The following is a 22,098-nucleotide window of genomic DNA, read 5'->3' on the forward strand; positions in this document are numbered from 1 at the left end:
GAAGCCAGTTGCTGCATGATATACACCACCCAGACCTAACAGGGAATAGCTCTGCCTGCAGGTCCGGGTCAGTGACATAACCAAATTGCTGTGGAAAAGCCGGAAGTAATTTTGGCTTTTCCATGGCAATTAAGCACAACTGAAATTGCTTTACACAGTGGGCAATGGGATAAGGTAGTTCAATCTATGACTGCCCCTCTGATAACAGAATGGGTGGCAACCTTACAATGAAGACTGCACTGTTTTATTGTTGGCCTCAACTACCCCTGGCCAGCTGATGCATAAACAATGCATATGTATATTTAGTACTGGTTCTTGGGTTCATAGATATGTACTAGACTAATGCAAAACCCTTAGTAATGAGATGTGCCACATAGAAGGACTTTCTGACCACAGTGGCAATGTGGTGGTCGAAGAAGAGGTTGCTGTCGACCTGCATCCCCAGATCTATTATAATGCCTTCATTGTTCAGTGGACTCCCATCTTCTTCTTCTTTCAGCTTTTCCTGGTTAGGGGTCACCACAACAGGTCACCTGTCCACTCATGATTGGCAGTGGAGTTTTACTGTGTGGAGTTGCCAGCCCGGCGCCCAACCTTCCACACGTATGCACACACTCACACCTAGGGCCAATTTAGAGTGTCCAATCCACCTACAGTATGTCTTTGGGATTTGGGAGGAAACCGGAGCACTCGGAGGAAACCCACACGACCACAGGGAGGACATGCAGACTCCGCACAGAAGGCACCCCAGCCGAGGATCGAACCGGAGAACCTCTTACTGTGAGGTGGCAGTGCTAAACGCTGCACCACCGCAGCCACCCTCAGTGGGCTCCCATCACTGTGGTATTTAGTAGGAACTGAGTTTTCACCAAAGGGGATGACGCATTTTTTGGCATTAAGCTTAAGGCCATGGTTTCGACACCAGTCATTGGTCTCGGTGAGGTCTTTCTGTAGGATGTCTACATCACTTGAGTAGTTAATAATGGTTCCCAGCTTGCAGTCATCTGCGAACTTGGTCAGCCAGAGTCCCTTTGTGTTGGCCTGGACTTCTGAGAAGTAGATGCTGAACAGAAGAGGACCCAGGACCGATCCCTGTGGGACTCCACTTGTGACTGGTCAGCAGTCTGACTTGGAGTCCACTATTTTCACACTGTGTGTTCTACCTGTGAGCCAATTTGCAACCCCCTAGTGATATAGGGGTTAATGCCTAGTTTGGTGAGTTTATCAATAATTCCAGAGTGAGGGATGGTATCAAAAGCCTTGGCCAAATGGAAGTACACTTACCTTCATCCGCAGCCCTGGTGACTGACTCAAAGAAGTCAACCAGGTTGAGCAGGCATGATCTACCTTTCACAAAGCCAAATTGCGTTGGGTCTAGAGTTGGAGATTTCCTTTATCTTTGTTAGTCAGGTCCACGATGATGTGCTCCATAGCTGTACATATCAGACTCGGGCTATTGGGCAATAATTCCCAGGGTCTGTAGTTGCTCCCCCTTTATGAAGAGGGATGAATGTAGCAGTTCACCATTCAGTAGGGACAACGCCTGAGGTGAGGCTGTGACTGAACAAAGCACACAGATGTGTGCAAGTGTTGACCTTCTCCTCTTGACCAGCTAGTCCAGTCTTGGCTGGAGAGTGTATAGCTTTGTAGTTCATGTAGAACACAACCAGGGATATTATCAGGTCCCATGGATGGTGTATTTTTGGCCTGAAACAATGCAGCTGTTGCAATAATGCTGAGTGCCTGGCATTCTTCTGGTATTGTGACTGGTCCTTTGGGGGGGGGGGTAAAGTTGGCACTAAATCTGTCGGCCAGTATGTTGGCAATATCTGTTGGTTCAGTATAGGAGGTACCATTGTGCAGTAACTCAGAACAAATCTGGGTATTGCCATGGAGGTTCTTGATATAACTACAGAAGGCTTTGTGATTGTTTTTAGTGTCTGCTGCAATTCTGCCTTCATAGCTGGCTTTGGAGGATTTGATGAATGATCTCAACTTTTTGTTGAGGCTAATAAGGGTGTTTTTCCAGTCTTGGGACTTCACCTTTTTCTGCAACAATTTCTTCTTTCTGTTGTAGAGTTTATTAATGGCAGGGGACCACCAGATTGGCTTCCTTTTTTTGGAGGAGAGCATCTTGGTTCTGTTGGATATGGCTATTTCCATACATTTATGCTGGTTTCGTTTCTCATCCAGGAAAAAAGAGGTCATTGTTCCCCTCTACTCATCACTCATTAGACCCATTATTGAGTACCACACCCTTTTTGGTATGTACCTCACAAGACATCTACAACAACTGGAAAGGCCGCAGAAATACCTCACAAAGAGGATTACCAGCCTCAAACAGATGCCCTACACTGGCCGTCTCAAAAAACTCCAGCTTTACTCCGTTGCATATTGCCTACTCAGAGGTGATCTCTGCCTATCATACAAAGCTATGTCACACCCAGAGCTGTTGGACATGCTCCACTTAAAGTAATCCCAATCCCTCCAAGCTACATGCTCTATGGACCTAAACCTTGTCACAACAATAAACAGAACATGCTGGAGGGACAGATTCCTGTCCCAGAGACTTCCCATACTCTGGAACAAACTACTTATCTATATCAAACAAAGTTCCTCATTAGCGCTCTTCAAGAAAAATCTTGATGATTGGATGGGAGATAGGAAATTCACCCCGGGGATCACTTCTGTGGCTCTGCTCGACAGGGGCACAGGAAAATAAATTTCTTGGGTGGCGAAAGCCAGGGTACCTTTTTGGCTAAGCTTATATAGGCCCTAGGGCCAATAGCCTAGTACCTACCTATGAACCTATATTGGTACAGTGCATTGGTGTATGATTCGGCAGTCATGCAGGTATTTTCCATTGGCATGGGTGCCATGAAGTTAGCCACCTCTGTTTTTAGGAGCCCAAAGTCATCTTTGGAGTTTTTCAAGGTGGTTACCTTTGCAGGGGGTGTGGGTGAGATGTGGATTTCCATGATGATTACTTTATGGTCAGATCTGACCAGGGAGGGATTGACTATTGGCATAGAGCAATGGTCGCCCATGTTACTAATAACCAGGTCAAGGATGTTGCTTCCTCTGGTGGGGGTCAGAATGAGCTGGTCCAGGGCATTGGAACTGATGAATCCCAGGAAGTGCTGGGCCAGGGTGTTGGTGCTTGAGTAGTTCTCCCAGTTGATGGAGGCGTAGTTGAAGTTCTCCTAGTAAGAGAGTGTTGGGTTGGACCTAGATAGATTCCAGGGTGCTTAGGAACGTGGAGTGAGAGTCTAGGGACATGGTTGGGACCTATAGCAGGCTATGACCTGGATCACTGTCTTACCCAGTATTAGATGTACCTGAAGTATCTCAGATGCATTATGCTGGGCTGCAAGTCTGGAGGTGTGCATATCCTTTATGAATATTGAGACACCACCACCTTTGGAGCTTTGGTGCATGTTTTGGGGCCAAAAGATGTGGAATGAGTTATTAACCTGGTAGCGCAGGGGTGCTTTCTGTCACTTTAAACCAGGTCTCCATTACAGCACAAATGTCGATGTTCCCCATTTTAAGGAGTGCTTCGAGCGAGTGCATCTTGAGATTTAGACTTCTAGCATTGAGCAGCGTGAGCCTCAGATTGCATTTATTTATAGCTGTTATGGTGGTAATTTGGTCTTTGAAACACTGCCTAAAAAAGGCACTATAGGGGTGGCAAGAGCCTTAGCTAGTACCCGGAAACCCAGGGGTGACAGATGCAGGCCATTTCTGGCAAAGCATTGAGGTCTGTCAGTCATGTCATCCCAAACAGACAGATAATAGATCCCCTTAGAATGACACCAGAAACTTAGCCAGTTGTTGAAGTCAGTCATTTTTTGTTTGTACTCTGGTATCATTCTGGGTGAGGGTAGGATACTGCTCAGGGCTAGGGTCATACCTGCAAGGGATACATAATCTGAGAGTTCCACCATGTCTCTTTTCATGTAGTCTAGGGAAGTGCATCTCAGGTCATTCACACCCACATAGACAATGACAGAGACATACTTGTAGTTGTTGTGGAGTGACCCGAGTGTGTGTGTTGTGTCAGATTCTGGCACCTAATAGACAGCTGACTGCTACCTTCTCCTTATTCAACCTGGTCAGTGGGACATGTGTGTGCCTCACTGTTTAGTCACCTATGATTAGTGTATTGGGCAAGGTGTTTAGCCTTAGGGGCTTAAGTTGAGGGGAACACTGTGGAGGTGAGCTATGTGTCCTGTGGTTTGTGCTGTGTCGTGGTGGTTGAGTGCGTTTCTGTATTGGAGGTCTCTGCTGTTTGGGTAAATTTCTGTTGAGAGCCTCCACAAAGGTGGGTGTGTGGTTTGTGTTTTTATGTGAGAGCTGTGATGGGTGTTCTGACAGCTGTGATGGTGGGTGTTCTGGAGGGCTGTGTCTTCCATGTGGTTTGGTGCAAGTGTTGACCTTCTTCTCTTGACCAGCTAGTCCAGTCTTGGCTGGAGAGTGTATAGCTTCCAATTTGGTGATATAAGTGCATGTCTCACAAGTCTGAGTGTTGGGAGGTAAGAGGAGAGGGTTGTCTGTGTACATGAGACAGTTGCTGTACTGCCTCAGAATGCCCAAGTGCAGAAGGTTAATAGGAGAAAGCACATGGAAATGCCCTTTAATCATGCCAGGAGGGGTGGTCGTAACTGCTAAGTACTGGAGCTATTTCCATGAAGAACGACTAGTGCTGATGGCACTTAGGTGTGCTACAATAATTGCTACAAAAACCTGGTGAAATGCAAGTTGAAATGCAAAGTGATTAAGCTATTTGAAGTGCAAGAGGGAGAGAAAGAAATAGCATGATCTAAGGGAAAAACTGAAGAGCAGACTTTCTGGCACCAGTAACAGTTTACCTCAGCTCTACGCCTCTGTGTGGAGCTTAAACCTCAAACCCGAGGAAACTTGGCTTTTAAACCAGAAAGGTGAAAGGGATGGAAAAACTGCCCAAACTGCCAATAAACTACAATTTCTTGGCCAGAAATCACTCCTCTTGTGGTAGATAGGCTACCTAGTGCTTACCACTCCCATGGATAAGCTAGAAGGCTTCCCTCCAACACAGAAAGGCTTGGGGGGGGGGCTCAGAAGCTTACAAACAGTCCTGGATGAAGCAAATCTGTATCTGGACTAGACTAGTTATGGGAAAGGCAGGAAACAAGAGCAAATACAGGCTTTTAAACAAGAAAGTTGAAAGGGATGGATAAACTGCCCAAATGGTCAATAAACTACAATTTCTAGGTCAGAAACCAAACCTCTTGTGGTAGATAGGCTACCTAGTGCTTACCACTCCCACTGATAAGCTAAAAGGCTTCCCTGCAACACAGAAAGGCTTGGGGCGGGGCTTAGAAGCTTACAAATAGTCCTGAATACAGCAAATCTGTATCTGCACTAGACTAGTTACAGGAAAGGCGGGGAACTAGCTTAGAACTTTTTTTATGTTTGTTTGTTTTTACAGAAAAGCAGCTAAAACAGCAGTAAAAACAATTCAAATGCACTGCAAGCCAGCACACTTGTGTGTGTAGCAATATTAAAGCAAATACAGTTTAAATAAATACAATTAAAAATGACTGAAAACAAGTGGGAGAAAGCAGTAAATTAGGAAAAATCAAAATGGAGGCATTTAGAGTATCAGAAAACAATGCCAACAAATATATAAATAATTCAGTCATGCAAAAATGATGACAGCGCAGAACTCTGAACAGTTAAAAAGTGTCAAGAAATATACTTTATGGAGAGAAGGTTTTGTTAAGGGTTTGTCCACAAGAGTGTAGACCACAAGAACCTTCTTAAATGTAAAGTAACTCACCTGAAGCACAAGTGCTAAGACAAAAGCTTAAAATGCTTAGAATAACAGATAAATGTAATTAGGCTACAAACAAGCAGTATTAAATGCAGCAGAATAAAATCACTCGAACATTTAAGAGCACACAGCAAAAATAAGGTAATAAAGTATGTAGAGCACAATTACAGTAAAAGCAGATGAGTAAAGGGTATTATTATAAAATCGGTAGTCATGCACTATTATTTTGCTAAGAAATCAAACAACATACTGAATGTAGAATGAACAAGAATCCTTTTTTATTTTTTACATGTACTCATACTGTTTGACCATATCTATATTTATACTGGCAATCTTTTTTACTGAAGCATAATAGAATGGTGGGTGAATACAGAAACACCACACTCTCCATTGCTGTTTCGCTCAACAGTTTGTCATTTGGTAGGTTATCAGATCTCAAGGAGAGAAAGAAAATCATAAAAAGTTATACGATCTAAAGGCAGATGTTCCTATTAATTTTTTCAGGACAGAAACAAAAGAAATAATATTCGTGACAGCAGTACAAAGTAATGCAACCCAAGAGAGGAGCAATGAATCATCAGAATAGCTATTTTCAAATACTAAATTAGTTGCTTGTGAAGGCCTTGAGTGAGACACATACTGTGTATTTAAATAGAACAAATACTTTTTATCTTATTGATGTAGTACATATATGCATGTATCATGTGTTAATATTTATAGCTTACTAAATGGTATGTTTTGCAAACTTGTATATAGTTAGCACATCTAAGCAAAATAAATGGCCGATGTCAGTTTACATCATAAACACATCACAAACATTTAGGATTCTGTTTTACAACTCAGGATTAACCTTTAAAATACAGAGTATGCACTGACAGGTACTTGCTAAGAAGTTATATTTACCTTCGACAGGTTTGGGCATTTATTTAAAGAACCAAAATGAAAACTGTGACACCAAGAACCAAAACAAAAACGGTGACACCAAATGAGGGCATTTATTTTAAGCAATCTCTTAACAACTCACAGATGTGTTTTTTTATCACCTCATTTTTTTTAACTGCTGTAACTATTTTATAGTAGCACTTTACAATGAACATTTGAATATTTAACTTATTACTGCTCACAGAGCAAATATAACTTACTAGATATAAATTAGTCATATGCACAGTACTTTGCCTTTGTTTATTTGTTAGACATGGGTGTGTATGTCCCTTTAGTATGCTGCCTTTATTGCTTGTTTGGCTAGCAATTATAAAAATGAGCAGTACATACTTGTTATGAATCCTCTGCACGGGCTTCTGAAACAGACAGTTCAAGTTTTGGAAACTTTACTGTACAATATTTTAATGCTGTGATGCCCTTATTTTTTTTAATGACCAACACAGATGAGCTCACATGGTGTGCAGACCTTAAATCCAACAATAATAACAGACAACTCTATACAGACTTGAAACGTGAAATCAAGAGAAACTTTAATTATAAATTAGAAAAATAGAATAGGTTAAGCATTTTTGTCCTGTAACGTGATTAGGACTTCATCAGATTCAAAAATCATTACGTAAACAATTTAAATAGTGAAAACATTTTGATCATGAACTCAAACTATAAAATCTTAAAGAAATATGTTTTTTATATATAAGTGAATAATTCAGGCAACTTATATTTTATACACAACATCTTAAAAACTTACAAGTATAAAAAGAAATAAACAATACATGAATAAATATACCTTACTTAAGTAAATAAATAAGTAAAAATCGGTTTAAATAAAATTTCATTAATAGATGGTATGCTTATTAAAAATTTATGTGCAATGGTAGGTTGAGAGCACACAATTTATAATTTTAGAAGCCTTATTTTCAAAACAGGAATGAGTCAAATATGTTCGTTGAACCCTGGGTGGTTGGACATATCAGGTTTTAATTGCCATCACAGTTCTTTGCATTATAGTTATATTTGCCAATTTCCTCCATGCACATTAGGGATTAACCATTCTAAGATTCTGAATCAGAATTTACTAAATTAATTACATTGTAAAATATGTTTAAATAAGGTACTATTCAAACTGTTTTTTTTTTTTAAATATCATAATTTTGTTCACATATCTGCTTTCGTAAAGCGTGCTTAGTTTTTCCTACATAGAATCCACTACACCCACAACATAATGCTATGTATATCACTCTTTTGGTGTGACATTACTTCTAACTAAATACATTTTCTGATTAACGTTGCTAGGGTGTTGTTAGTATTGCTTACATATTGCATTGTCAATCTATGACAATGTCTTTTGGTTACAGATTGATTTTAATCTGTTTAACTTGTAGGTATTGTAACTTTCTTTATCTATTGAAATGTCTATATTTTATGTAACAGCTTATAGTCTCTGCTAAATGCGCCATTCAGAAAATTGTTTTATAAGAGTAGCAATGTAAACAAAACTATATAACAATAAAATGCAAGCATTTGCTTTTAATGAACAGTGGGATCCATATGGTTTTACTATTATTCATACCTTTCAACATCTTTGCTCAATAATTTTGGACAAAGTCAAAAACAATGGGAGGAACAAGGGCCAACATCAGGGGTATGTTTTAAATACTGTAATTTATTAAAAAAAATGGAATAACAGGTTTTGTATCAACATGCACTGTCTGATCAAACAGAAGTTTGAAACTCTAATGTCTGACATCAATGGCTGATGTGTAATCCTCAGTAACTCACCAGAAATATAAATAAATAAATCCATGAGAGGAAGGGGAAAATGACGGACCATTGAGAGGCATATTATTAACCATAATTGCAAACCATATTACACTGCATGTAATGCACTTATATATATATATATATATATATATATATATATATATATATATATATTCGTGTGTGTGTGTGTGTGTGTATATATATATATATATATATATATATATATATATATTTGCATTTTATACTCCCTCCATCATTGCAGTCAGGGGTAAAGTTCTCTGTGTATGCATACTGAAAATAAGTAACTGAAAGCATGAACGCTCACAGCAGTATGAACATAATACAATATAACAGATATACTGAACATTTTGAAATACTTTAGTATGATTTGCAACATTCTTAGCTTCTGGGAAGCTTTTTCTGAACTTGAACAGTTTTGTTTAGCATACACATTTGATACTGAACTTAATACAGTAGTCTTTTGTTTTTCATAGTAATGTTAAAAAATACCAGGTAGTTAATCAAATGCATATTTTTTTATGCATGTTACCTAACTTTATGCTCATTTCACAGTTATTCAGTATTTAAACGTTATATTGTTTTTCTATCAGTGTAATTCTCATATAAGTGTACTGCTATATTGTTCACATTGTAATATGTCTTAGTACTTTTTTGTGTATGTATGTGCTGGAGTTTTTCTCCCCGGGACTCCTCTGAAAATGGGCCAACAGCCCAGTCAGACATCCCCAGTAAACAAATGTAAATAAATAAATAAAATAAATAAATAATATGCCACTATCAGTGAATTTTAAATATTACTGTTTCCCTTGACTGCTTCCTTTTACCTATTATAATGATAGGTATATACCTTCATGAAGCAGGACTGCCAATGTAGTTTGCCTTATCATAATTTTCTGACCGAGGCTAATGAGCACATTCTGAAAATGTTAGGAAACCAAAATCATACATTATTTTGCTGTTCTGTTGTGATACACACAACTTTTACAATCAATAATATAATACAGCAAAAACTCTAAAGAGTACATAACAGAAGTACAACCATCATATAACCTGCAGGAATAATTTCACATGTTGCATTAATATTTTATCCTACAGCATGTGGCTTATACCAAAACTTTAAACATGGTTTTAAAACAATCATTGACAAGTACTGGTGACATGACAATCTTGCATCAGTGACAAGACACACCTGTATCTGTTTTAAACTTGTATAACATTGCTGTGTCCTGAGATGCACAGCTGTGCTTATTTATATTAACTTTTGTTTTACAAGTGTACTTTTGAAGTCTTATCAGTAATTTGAAGTTTCTGAATAACACTTTTGGTGCCTTGACTTAAGATTTTCACATTTCTTGACTTAGTATTCCAAACTGCAGGAAGAGACCCCTCCCCACAGACTCATTCATACTTGCACACATGCACATACATTTATACTATTTTCAAGAGAAAGCATGGGAACTGTCTTATAGCCAAGACATGGTGAGATATGCATACACTGTAAAGTATTACCAAGGGGAAAGGTAAACATTTTAAATGACAGCAGGGTTGCTGTGATAGATGCAGTAGCTTTATCACTGCAAATTTAGTTTGTTTCAAAATGCATAAGACGTTTTAGCCTGATGCCATTGTAACACTCAGGAAATTTTAACTTGCATACTGCACAAATCACATTTTATTTATACCTGGCTCAATAAAATAAGAACATCCACACAGCTACCTGTAGTGTCACAGGATTTATAAATACATAATTTATGCATTCATTTGAACACTGTTTGACTTAACCTGGCGTACTTTACATTTGTACTATCACCTGATTTTTTTCTTTTCTTTTCTTTTTCCTATATTTAGTTTTTTTTTTACTCATCTATATTTCTCTCAGTTAGAACACAGCATTATGACACCCAGAAAGAACAATTACACTGTATCAGTGCCACCAAAAGGACCCCTCACATACTTTTATTGTTACTTTGTTGGCGGGTCCAGGTGATGTCTACATCTTTTGAGTTCCCGTATGATAATATTAAGAAATAACACTCTGACATTAAAAGAAAAGGAAATGACCTTTTATGACCAAAAACAATTCTGTTTTTCTATTTGTAAACAGGGAGGCATCATGTCAGAACTGCCATACTGTCAGTTTGAAACAGCACTTAACTAGCCGTCTGAACCTTTGACCTTTTATGACCAATTGTAACAGGTTGGACTAATTACAAAGATGTCACTTAATTTTAATTGGGCATTTATAATTTTTCTAAGAAATGACAAACATTTAATTTTTTACATCAAATGTTCTTAATATTTTGAACAGTTGTAGATCATCTTTTTTCTAAAATAACAAATGTGTGATACAGTCTCGAAGTGCATGTTTAATAAAACAGTATATATGATGACACATTTGGCCTGATGATGAGTTAAATGGTTACTGCTATCTTGACACTACATCTGTAAAATGGTCCAGTGATTTTGTCCCACTTTTTTTTGCATGAGGGTGTGCAACAATCTTCAGCTATGGCCAACTGTTCTTTAAAACATACATGTAAAGAATTTATGCAAACGGAATTCTTTTTCTTACAATTTGTCAAAAGATGAATGGAAATTTCTTAAACAAAATGGGGGAACAATATGAACTGGTCTTTAAACTCTCTGACAAGGGGAATAGTTTAGTAGTAATGCATGCTAATCAGTATATGGGAATGTGCATGACACATATTAGTAATACTGAAGTATATGTTAAGGTGACAGTAAGTGATTTATCAAAATGCACAAAAAGAATTTCAGCTTTTATTCTTTAAAGGTTATAGACTTGGGTATTTTTCTAAACAAGATGTAGATAAAAAGCTATATAGTGAAAATAATTCTTTGTAGCCTTGTGTCTTCTCTACGTAATATAATAATAATGTAAAGACAACCCTAAAATATAAACTGCTAGATATAACTACATGTTGGACTATGAAAGGGCCTTGCCCTCGTCTGCTCAGATATCAGTGGTCAGTTTGTAGTGCAGACCGGTTTTTCCAGTACGTCATCTGAAGTAACATTCTGCCATTGAGCCATTGTGCTAGGAGTGACAGCTCCCAACAGCTTTTCTTAAAAAATATGGTTTACAAGGATGAAGGACATGCTATGATGAAAGGGAAAGCTTTGTCTTATTGCACCCTGTGAGAACCTGCTATAGATGTAAGGGAATGTTTCTTCTTTTTGACAGTGTCAACAATCTGCTGTTTAGAATGACAGAAGAGTCAGGCAGTTCTTTAGCTGGAGTGTTGCATTACAAATATATGACATGACTTTTACATATGGGTCAAGTTCTTCTAGTCATTTTGCAGATGTCTGTGCAGATAACCTGTCTCAGTACTTAAAATAATGGCTGTTAGAGATCTCTTCATTCAGTAAGGACCTGGGTTTAAATTATATGAAGACATATGTGACAGTCTGACTGCATCTCAGCTCTGCTTTTTCAGGTATTATTTTTTCTTGTCCAAAAATGGCTGATGGAGATTAAATTTGCCAGGAGATATACACATTATTCTGCATGAGTACATAAGACAGGGTAATATGTAGTCTTGGAACTGTTGTCTTTCTTTGCCTAGAATGAAGTCCTGTTCATGGGTATAATGAAGTTAAATGCAAGTAGTAAAAATTTTTGACAGTTAATTAAATGTCACAAGATGGTGCCCGTTGTGGCTGATGTCTCTGCATTCTCTTCCTGCAATCGTTGTTTGTTTGTTTTGGTGGTATTTTTTTTAAGTTTTTAGATATACAAACTTCAACTGCACTGATTATATATGACAAAGGAACATTACTAGAGCTCAGCAGATGGTTTTGTGACATTATTCCTTGCTTAACAGATCAGGAATATCTTCTCAGGACTGACTGCAGACAAGGCCTACAAGCAGGAGAACTAAGTGATGAATGCAGCCAGAGGAAGAAGCGTTCTAAGTGAAAGCGAGGTAGGAGAGGCAAGAGGGGTGGGTTACACATAAAACTAAAGGGAAGGGCTAGCAGCCCACCCCTTCCCAGTCTTTGGCTTTCCAATATTCGATCTCTTGAGAACAAAATGGATGACCTCAAAGCTAGGATTATGGCCCAACGAGAAATGAGAAACTGCTGTGCACTGATTTTTACTGAAACTTGGTTATTGGATAATACTCCCAATTCAGATGTCCGGTTGCATACTCACTGTATCCACAATGGGGACCATACAGCGGCATCAGGTAAGATTAAAAGTGGGGGTAATTGCATCTGTATTAATAACCAATGGTGTTCAGATTGTTAGTAAACACTGCTCAAGTGATGCAGAGTACCTAATGCTGAAATGTAGACCCTTTTGTTTACTGAGAAAGTTTACATCTGTGTTTATTTTAGCTGTTTATATCCCTTCTCAAGCCAATTCCATGGCAGTATTAGGGGCAGTGTATGAGCCTGTAAATGTACAAGAAAATAAACATCCTGATGCAGTGTTTATAGTGGCTGGTGACTTTAATCATTGCAACCTACAGTCTGTGATGCCAGCATAGCAGCAATATGTTACTTTCCCTACATGGGAGAAAAATACTGTGGACTGTGTGTACAATAATGTGAAGGGGGCATATAATGCTGTATCTCTTCCTCATTTTGGTCAGTTTAATCATATTTCTGTATTTCTGTGTCCAGCATATAGACAGCTCCTCAAACAAGCTCCCTTTGTAAGAAAAAACTGTCAAGGTGTGGACAGAGGAATCTGAGCAGGAGTTACAGGATTGTTTTCGGTGTACTCAGTGGGATGTTTCTAATACGGCTGCTATGAATGAGGATGGTATTGTTGATCTGGACGAATACAGTTCAGCAGTTTCCAGCTATATAAGCACATGCACTGACCTCACTGTGCCCCATAAAGACACCCCGATATATACAAATAATAAACCATGGATTAACTCAGAGGTTCGCTGTGCACTTCATGCCCTCTCCGAGGCATATGCATCAGGCAATCTTGGCAAGTATAAAAAATCCAGATATGACTTATGCAGTGCTATTAGAGCAGCCAAGGCGAATTATAGTCATAAGCTGGGGGGCCATTATTTGACTGCAGATGCAAGGTGCATGTAGCAAGGTCTGGAGATAATCACAGGCTATAGAGATAAAGGTAGAGGGGTGACTAAGGACAGGCAGTTCTCACCAGATGATTTCAATGAATTCTATGCCTGTTTTGAGGCCCAAAATACCAAGTCAAAGAGGACCACCACCACAAGAGAGAGGAACAGTGAGGAGGCACCACCACTATTCAAAATGTCACCAACAAGTGTCGTAAGGTCCCTGAGGAGGATAAATCCCTGGAAGGCAGCTGGACCCGATAATATTGCTGGAAGGACATGCAAGACCTGTGCTTCAATGTTTGCTGATGTTCTGGCTTACATATTTAACCTTTCCCTTGCAGGAGCTACTATTCCCACTTGCTACAAGGCAACCACTATTATTCCATTGCCAATAAAGGGCAAAGCCAACTGCTTGAATGACTGACGCCTGATTGCATTAACTCCTATAGTGATGAAATGCTTTCAGAGAATCATTACGAGTTATATTCAGTCATTTATACCTGATACAATGGAGCCCCTACAATTTGCATACAGACCAAACAGGTCAACAGAGAATACAGTCAGTATGACACTGCATACACTTCTTACTCATCTGGAGAACAAGGACTGCTATGCTCAATTGCTGTTCATTGATTATAGTTCAGTTTTTAACACTAAGCTTGCCAGTAAGCTCTGTATACTGGGTGTGCCACCTGCTCTTTGCAATTGGGTCCTGGACTTTTTAACAGTCAGACCTCAGTCAGTTAGGCTGGGGAATAACATCTGTAGTGCAATAATAATAAACACAGGAACTCTACAAGGCTGTGTTCTGAGTCCAATGCTATACATGCTGTTCACTGGTGACTGTGTTGCCTCCCAACATAACACTAGCATTGTCAAATTTGCAGATGACACAACTGTCATTGGTCTGACCTCTGAAGGTGATGAGTCAGCATACAGGAGGGAAGTGGAGAGTTTTGTGAAGTGGTGTTGGGACAGCAACCTCTCTCTTAATACCAGCAAAGTGAAGGAGATGATCATGGATAGAAGGAGAAATAGCGGGCAACACTTACCATTATACATTGGTGAGTCTGATATGGAGACAGTAGCTACCTTCAACTTCCTTGGCATCAACATCTCTCTGGCTCTCTCCTGGACTGAGAATATCACAGATCTGGTAGGAAAAAGCTGGCAGCATCTGTAATTCCTGAGAAAGCAGAGGAAGTTTGGCATGTCCAGCACCATCCTCAACAACTTCTACAGATATACAGTTCAGAGTATCCCGTCCCACTCTGTCACTGTATGGTTTGGGAATAGTACAACTTGGGATGTAAGGCTCTGCAGCGAGTAATAAAAACTGTGCAAAACATCACTCAAGTAATGTTTCCTGCACTGGAAGACATTTATACCAAAAGAATTCTCAGGAGGGCCCAAACCATTATTAAGGATACTATTCCCCCACAACACAAACAGTTTATGCTGCTACTGTCAGGGAGGCTTTATAAGAGCATTGCGGCTGGAACAGCCAAGGCCATAAGACAGTTTTATACCTCAGGCCATTAGACCGTTAAATAGAACTCACCCACTGCCTCTCCCTCCAACATTGTAGGCTGGTCTGTGTTTGGAAAGGGTGAAATGTGCTCTTTTGCTCATTTATTTATTGATACTTGTATCTCATATTATTGTTTATTTGTTGTTCTCAATTCTTTTTTTTTTTTGCTAATAGTCAAATATTTTCATGTTGCTAGAGGATTTTTAAATAAGAATTTCGTTGTATTGTGTGACAATAAAGTTGATTTGAATTGAAATGAAAGTGCTATCACCTTAATATGTTCAGGAATAGCAACACAAAAGCTGTATTATGTTAGATTCTATCTGTTTTTTTTTTTTGGGGAACAGTCTACGTTGATGAAAGTCACCTGTAGAATTGGAAGTTGGATCTAAACTTAACTATCTGCTTTAAAAAAAAAAAGCAGTATAAGCCTCATTGTTAACAGCCTCTTCATTTCTTTGTTTGAAGGGGTACCAAAGTTAAACATTCTATGCACTATTTATTTTATTTGTATTTGTTTTCTAGGGTAGAACACTGTTCTTCATGGACCTTTTCTGTAATCAGCCCAGGAGCAGTGTATGGTTAAGTGACTTGCTCAGAGTCACACAATTAAGCAATGTAGGCTGTGGGACTCAAACCTTGCACTACTGGATCAGGGCCGGCCTTTGGTCAACTGGTGTCCTAGGCAAAAGGGCTCCACAGCACCACCACCACTTAGTGAACCCATTCTGGTCTACCTACACCATCTAGATTACTGGAAAAGCAACTCTGCTAGAGCAGTGCACTAGGCAGCTGCCTAACTGGCCTATGCCTAAGGCCGCCTATGTACTGGATCATGGTAAACAGCTAGTTAACAGCTCCTTAATCCTCTAAACCAACTGCCAGACTAGCATTTGTAGATGTAATGGTGCAAAACTTTTTGACATCTAAATAAGGTTACCATCTCTTTGCAACGGACAATCCCGCTTTGCACAGTTGTGTCCTGCAGAAAAAAAAAAAAACTAAACAATGGTAAATGTCCTTAGATTTTAGGACAAAAAATAATTCGTAACTTTTCTCTAATAGTTGCATAAAACAGTTTTGTATCTGAAACAACTAAACATTGTATCAAATGGTGCAAGAATAAGCTTTTATTTTGTCAAAAAAGTGAAGTTCTGTCCTTTGCACTAGCCATGGTATGTTTTGTCCTACAAAATTTCATGTTTCTACAAAAAATGTCCCACTTCGGGCATTTGAAAAAGTGGCAACCCTACATCTAAATACAAGTATGCCAAAATGTTTTCATGTGTAAGTGATGCTGTAACTCAGAGATGTGGGTGTGTACAAAAAGAGAAGAATGCCCTCTGACAGCTGTTTCTAAAAATTGCAGCCCATAGCAAATTGCCAACCCATTATTAATATATTTTCTCCATCTAGTAATTTGCGAATGTTATTGCACTTTTTCTGAGAACATTTTTCCAGTTTTCATTTTTTCTATAGTCATGTCCTCATGTCTTTTGAACTCTTATATTAGTACAGTTTAACTGCTATTGAAAATAGTTTGCTTTTGGTCCTCTATCCTGTTGCCAATTTGTGAATGGACAATCTGACTTATATTAGTGGCCAAATCACCTGTGTCTCTACTTGTTGCTGACCATCATTCATTCTACTTTCCTGTTTTTATTCTCATTTTAAACAAAAGATGATCAGACTTTAACTGTGTCTGTTTCTGTTCAGGGCCTACTTCCTTCCTGTAGGTACTTTAATTATAAAAATTGTCTGTTAAACAACTGGTGGGTCAACAGCACATTTACTGCAAATTAACTGGTGGGACCCACTTCTGGTTTCTAACTGTGGGCTGCTCTGGAAGGTTGTGCATTTACTTTTCATGTCATAGCACATGGAATAATGCCAAAACTTAGTTAACTGATTTGCAAGCTAATAAAAGGTTCTCATAATAACCATATAAACAGTATAGCCTGATAGTCCATATACTACTCTTTACAATGTAGAATCAGCATTCATTACCATTCAGTACACTATAAAGTATTTATAGAAGCCTTAACTTCTTTCCCAGTTCTGCTTCAATTATTGACTTTGACCAAGTTCACTCAATTGAAAATACATAATTTATACTACTGTTAATTACAACTTAATATAATAGTCACATTACTAATATAATATAACACTGACATTAGGCACTGAATGTTATCTGATAAAAAAATTCTCCTGTACACATTACATGCACTCATTCAAAGAGGTTTCTCTGAACATATCCCACTGAGAATTATAACAAAACAAACAGAAGGGAAAAAACCCTCAGTTCCTCATTTTGATAATGCAGGCTTATATAGTTTGAACTACACCTGCTGAAAAAAATGTCAATCTGTCTAAAGTAACTTTGGTTACAGCTGCGTACTCATCTGAATACTATAATAATAGTACTGTATCTCTAGGGTTAAGCACAGTTCCTTGATACTGATACAAAATATAAGCTGTCCCAGATGATCTGTAGTTTCCCTTCACATATACTTTTCCTCTTACAAATAAATACGTGAGGTTAAAAAGAAAAATGCTGTTTGAGTGAATCCTGGTGAGTTGTTCTTCCTGTAATTGTCTCAACAGCTACTTAGGAAAGTAAGTGTTACACATAGTTTACTAGTCTGAATCTGTTCAGTCTATCTTAGTAAATAAAGTACCAAAAGGAGCAGTAACAATTTATTTTATTTTACATCTGTTAACCGGGGGTGTCTGACTGAGCTGAAAAGGCCCTTTTTCAGCAGAGACCCGGGGAGAAAAGCTCCACAAAGAAAAATTACAGATACATTTAGTTATTTAGACATGATCAGTATACACACAAATTACAAAAGACATGTTTTACAGTGGTATGCGGCACATCAACAGTTACAGTGGAGAGAACAAACAAAAAAAATATTAATTTAAAAATAAAGGTAATTAATAGATTTGTGGTGTACAGCTGAAATTTGGAACATAACAAACGATTGATTTTCCTATTCAAGTATAAGTAATATTTAAAATTAAAGACTTCACAGCAACTCAGTAGTCCACCGATCTTCTTTGCTCAGGGATAGCATCATTTTGCTAAATTATAATTATAGCTCTTTTTTTCTTTCAAATTACCACAGGAAAAACCTTTATTAACAAGCTTTCACAGCAATGCTTCTTCAGGTAAAACAAAAAAAAGGCATAAAACCGCCTCCATCTGGTTTGTTTAACCTTTAAAACTACACGACCTCAAACACAGGCACCCACAGATCACCTCAGTCCCGTCTGCCTCAGCTTCATTTGAGGACAATATTTTTTAATGTGGGATGGTATGTTAAAGGATTTAGATAATTTTATATTATGACTAAGACTCCAAATAACAAAGCTGAGAGATAACCAAGGCGCACATAAAAATCCAACATCAACTGTTCAGTAAATAGAACGTTAACCACGATATAAAAGTAAAATACAACAACTAGTAAGTGCTTTCACAGTAGCTTCATCAGACCGGTCTGATGAAGCTACGGTGAAAGCGCTTACTAGTTGTTTTAGAAATAAAATACACTTTATTTTACTTTTATATCTATTTACTGAACAGTTGATGGATTTTTACGTGCACCTTGGTTATCTCTCAGCTTTGTTATTTGCAGTCTTAGTTATTTTTCTTATTGCAAGTAGAGAGGTATTTGTACCGCTGGGAATACTTTTATTCGTGGTTGAATTTTATATTATAATGAGAAAGAATTAAATTTTAAGAAAGCAATCTTGACAGTTACTAACCTTTTGGACATTAATATTACGTGTCAATAAAAAAAATATATATATATATATATATATATATATATATATACTATCATTTATTTCAAGGAGGCACAGAGAAATATATACTTACATAGAACAAGTATGCACCCTGACATTTGTTTAGTGATGTAGTCAAGGGACAGATGTTATGGGTGTCTAGGGTTAAACACAGATAAAACAAATATTGAGAGGCAGAAGATGGGTCTGATGAGTGATTTTTCTCATAGAGGTTACTCTGATAAGTTAATAGAGGAGAAAGGGATGCAGTCATTACATTAAGAAATGAAGGGCTTCTGACGCATCCAGCTGAAAGGACTGGTAATGTAAGACCAGCAAGTGTAAATGAGTCCTCATGCATGCTATTTACTTGTAATGTTGTTGTTTGTCTTTCGGCTTTTTCTCGGTAAGGGTCGCCACAGCGGAACTCCGGTCCGCTAATGATTGGCAGATTTTTACAAAATGCCAAGGTGCCAGCTTGCTGCCCAACCTTCAACGAAGGCATGCCCATTTACGCATGCATGTCTTTCGAATGCTACCCAAACCGCGGGGAGGACATGCAGACACTGCACTCCCAAGCCAAGCCGAGAATCGAACGGGAGAACCACATGCTGTGAGGTGACAATGCTACTGCTGTAAAATGTTCCACAATGCTGTAATGTTTCTTTCTGGTCAGGTATAAAATAATATCATCTGCAAACAGATCTAGCTTTTCTTGACTACCATACCAATTATATTCTTCAATTTCTGAGTCCCTTATCTTCTTTTGCCAATGGTTATAAATATAATGAAAACAACAAAGGGGAAAGAGGACACTCCTGCCTGGTTCCTCTACTCAAGCAGAAATTATCAGAGAGGACCCCACCCACTTTAATTTTCCCCTCCGATCCCTCATGTATACTCCTAACCAACCTTATAATTTTGTCAGGGAAAACAGCTCCTTTCATTGCTCTGCTCATGAAGTCCCAGATTACACTGTCAGATGCTTTCTCAGCATCGAGGCCCACCAACAACAGTGGTATTTTCTTACATTCTGCCTCCCTCTGGATCATCAGTGTTCTGTTAATGTTATCAAAAGTTTGCCCCCCACAAAACCACATAGATCCATATCTATGAAGTTTTGCAAAACATTATTTTAGCCATTAAAGACACAAACAGTTTATAATCATGGTTTAGTATTTAAATGGACCTGTATGAAGCTGGATCTGATGGATCTTTACCCTCTTTAGGTATTACAGCTATCACTACTTTCTTCCAGGATCTTGGTACTTGTCCTCCTCTTAAAATACTGTTAAACAAAACCCTCCAGATCTTTATCAGTTTCGCATCCTAGCTTCCAGACTTCCACAGGAATACCATCTATTTCTGGGGACTTTCCTGTAGATTGGTTATACATCACCATTTTTTATCTCATCTCCTCCTATCCTGTTATTAATTAAGCCCGATCTGCCTCTAACCTTGGCATATTTAATTCTTCCATAAACATTTCCATTTTTACCGTTTCTTGGTTTCCATATTTCTCTGCTTTATACAGACTTTCATAAAATTCCCAAAATATTTTTAGTACTTTTATGGGATCTCTTGTTATTTTTCTTGTTATCGGTACCCTAAGCTTGGTGACAGCCCTTTCTATTTTCTGTTGCCTGAATTGTTGTGCTAAAAGTTTTTGTGCTCTGGAGTTATCATAAAAAAAACAGTTGCCTGACAGCAGTCTTTCTAAACTCATGCATATTATCGAGGTAATCCCTTATATTTTCTTTTTAGCATTCTGCAGTTGCTCCTCTTCTTGTTCTGTGAGAATCCCCCCATTTTGCAATCCTTTAACATTTGTCAGTCCCTCTAAATAATTCTTGTTACTTCTTAACCATATAGCCCTTTCCTTTATTTACACCCTAGTTTTAAACTCTACTTTAATTTTATCCCACTCCCTAGCTATATTTTCAGAAGAAATGTTTATCTTCTCTTAATAGCTCCTGAATAATTTCCAAAATACATTCCTTAAATTCCTCCCTTTCCACCAGATAGGTGGGAAAGTGCTAGTGTCTCATTTTTATTTCATTACCTTGTGTTTTTATTTTACATCATATATGCAGAAAACTGTACAGAAATTCATACTGGATCGGTCGAGGCCCGGGTTAACAATGACCGCCACCAGTACTGTTGGCCAACAGGGTGCTGGCGGAAATTGGGCTACTGTTGGCCGAAAGAGGAGAAGAGGTGGAAGGCATGCCCGAAGGCAGGTAAAGGCTAGGACTGTGATAGTGAGGGTCGGAACTTTGAATGTTGGCAGTATGACTGGTATAGGGAGGGAGCTAACTTATATGATGAACCGAAGGCCGGTTGGTATATTGTGTTTGCAAGAGACCAGATGGAAAGGGGAGCAAGACTAGGTGTATCAGAGGCAGTTTAAAATAGATTTATCATGGTGTGGATGGGAGGAGAAATGGTGTAGGCATTATCCTGAAGGAACAGTATGCTAAGAGTGTTTTGGAGGTGAAAAGAGTGTCGGATAGAGTGATGTTTATGAAGCTGGAAATTGATAGTGTAATGATGAATGTTGTTAGAGCATATGCTCCACAAGTTGGGTGTGCGATGGATGAGAAAGAAAAATTTTGGAGTGAGTTGGGTGAAGTGGTGATGACTGTACCCAAGTGTGAGAGACTGGTGATTGGAGCAGATTTCAATGGGCATGTTGGTGAAGGGAACAGAGGGGATGAGGAAGTGATGGGTAGGTATGGTGTTAAGCAAAGGAATGCAGAAGGTCAGATGGTAGTGGATTTTGCGAAAAGGATGGACATGGCTGTGATGAATATGTATTTTAACAAGAGGGAGGAGCATAGGGTGACATACAAGAATGAAGGAAGATGCACACAGGTGGATTATATCTTATGTAGAAGAGCCAATCTGAAGGAGATTGGAGACTGTAAAGTGGTGGCAGGGGAAAGTGTAGTTAGGCAGCATTGGATGGTGGTTTGTAGGATGACATTGGTGATCAAGAAGAGGAGGATGAGTGTGAGGGCAGCACCAAGGATCAAATGGTGGAAATTGAAAAAGGGTAATTGTGAGGTGATGTTCAGGGAAGAGGTAAGACAGGCACTGGGTGGCAGTGAAGAGTTACCGAATAGCTGGGTAACTACAGCAGAGCTAGTAAGAGAGATGGCTAGAAGGGTGCT

General features: G+C 38.6%; 1 protein-coding gene across 2 annotated transcripts in view; it reads left to right on the forward strand.

Annotated features, from left to right (window-relative positions):
• NOXA1 (NADPH oxidase activator 1) overlaps nt 1-22,098 on the forward strand; it is a 546,660-nt gene that overhangs the window by 82,361 nt on the left and 442,201 nt on the right. Inside the window, exon 1 of one of the 2 annotated variants that reach the window (XM_044058838.1) lies at nt 12,386-12,753. The exons of the other annotated variant lie outside the window; for it this stretch is intronic. Coding sequence (XP_043914773.1) covers nt 12,700-12,753 — 54 coding nt within the window. The 5' untranslated portion in view covers nt 12,386-12,699. Of the gene's footprint in view, nt 1-12,385; nt 12,754-22,098 lie in introns of those variants that run through there. 2 annotated transcript variants of the gene reach the window in all.

Source organism: Protopterus annectens, chromosome 16.part0 (genome assembly GCF_019279795.1).
Source record: "Protopterus annectens isolate FY-2018-M chromosome 16.part0, PAN1.0, whole genome shotgun sequence".
NCBI lineage: Eukaryota > Metazoa > Chordata > Ceratodontiformes > Protopteridae > Protopterus > Protopterus annectens.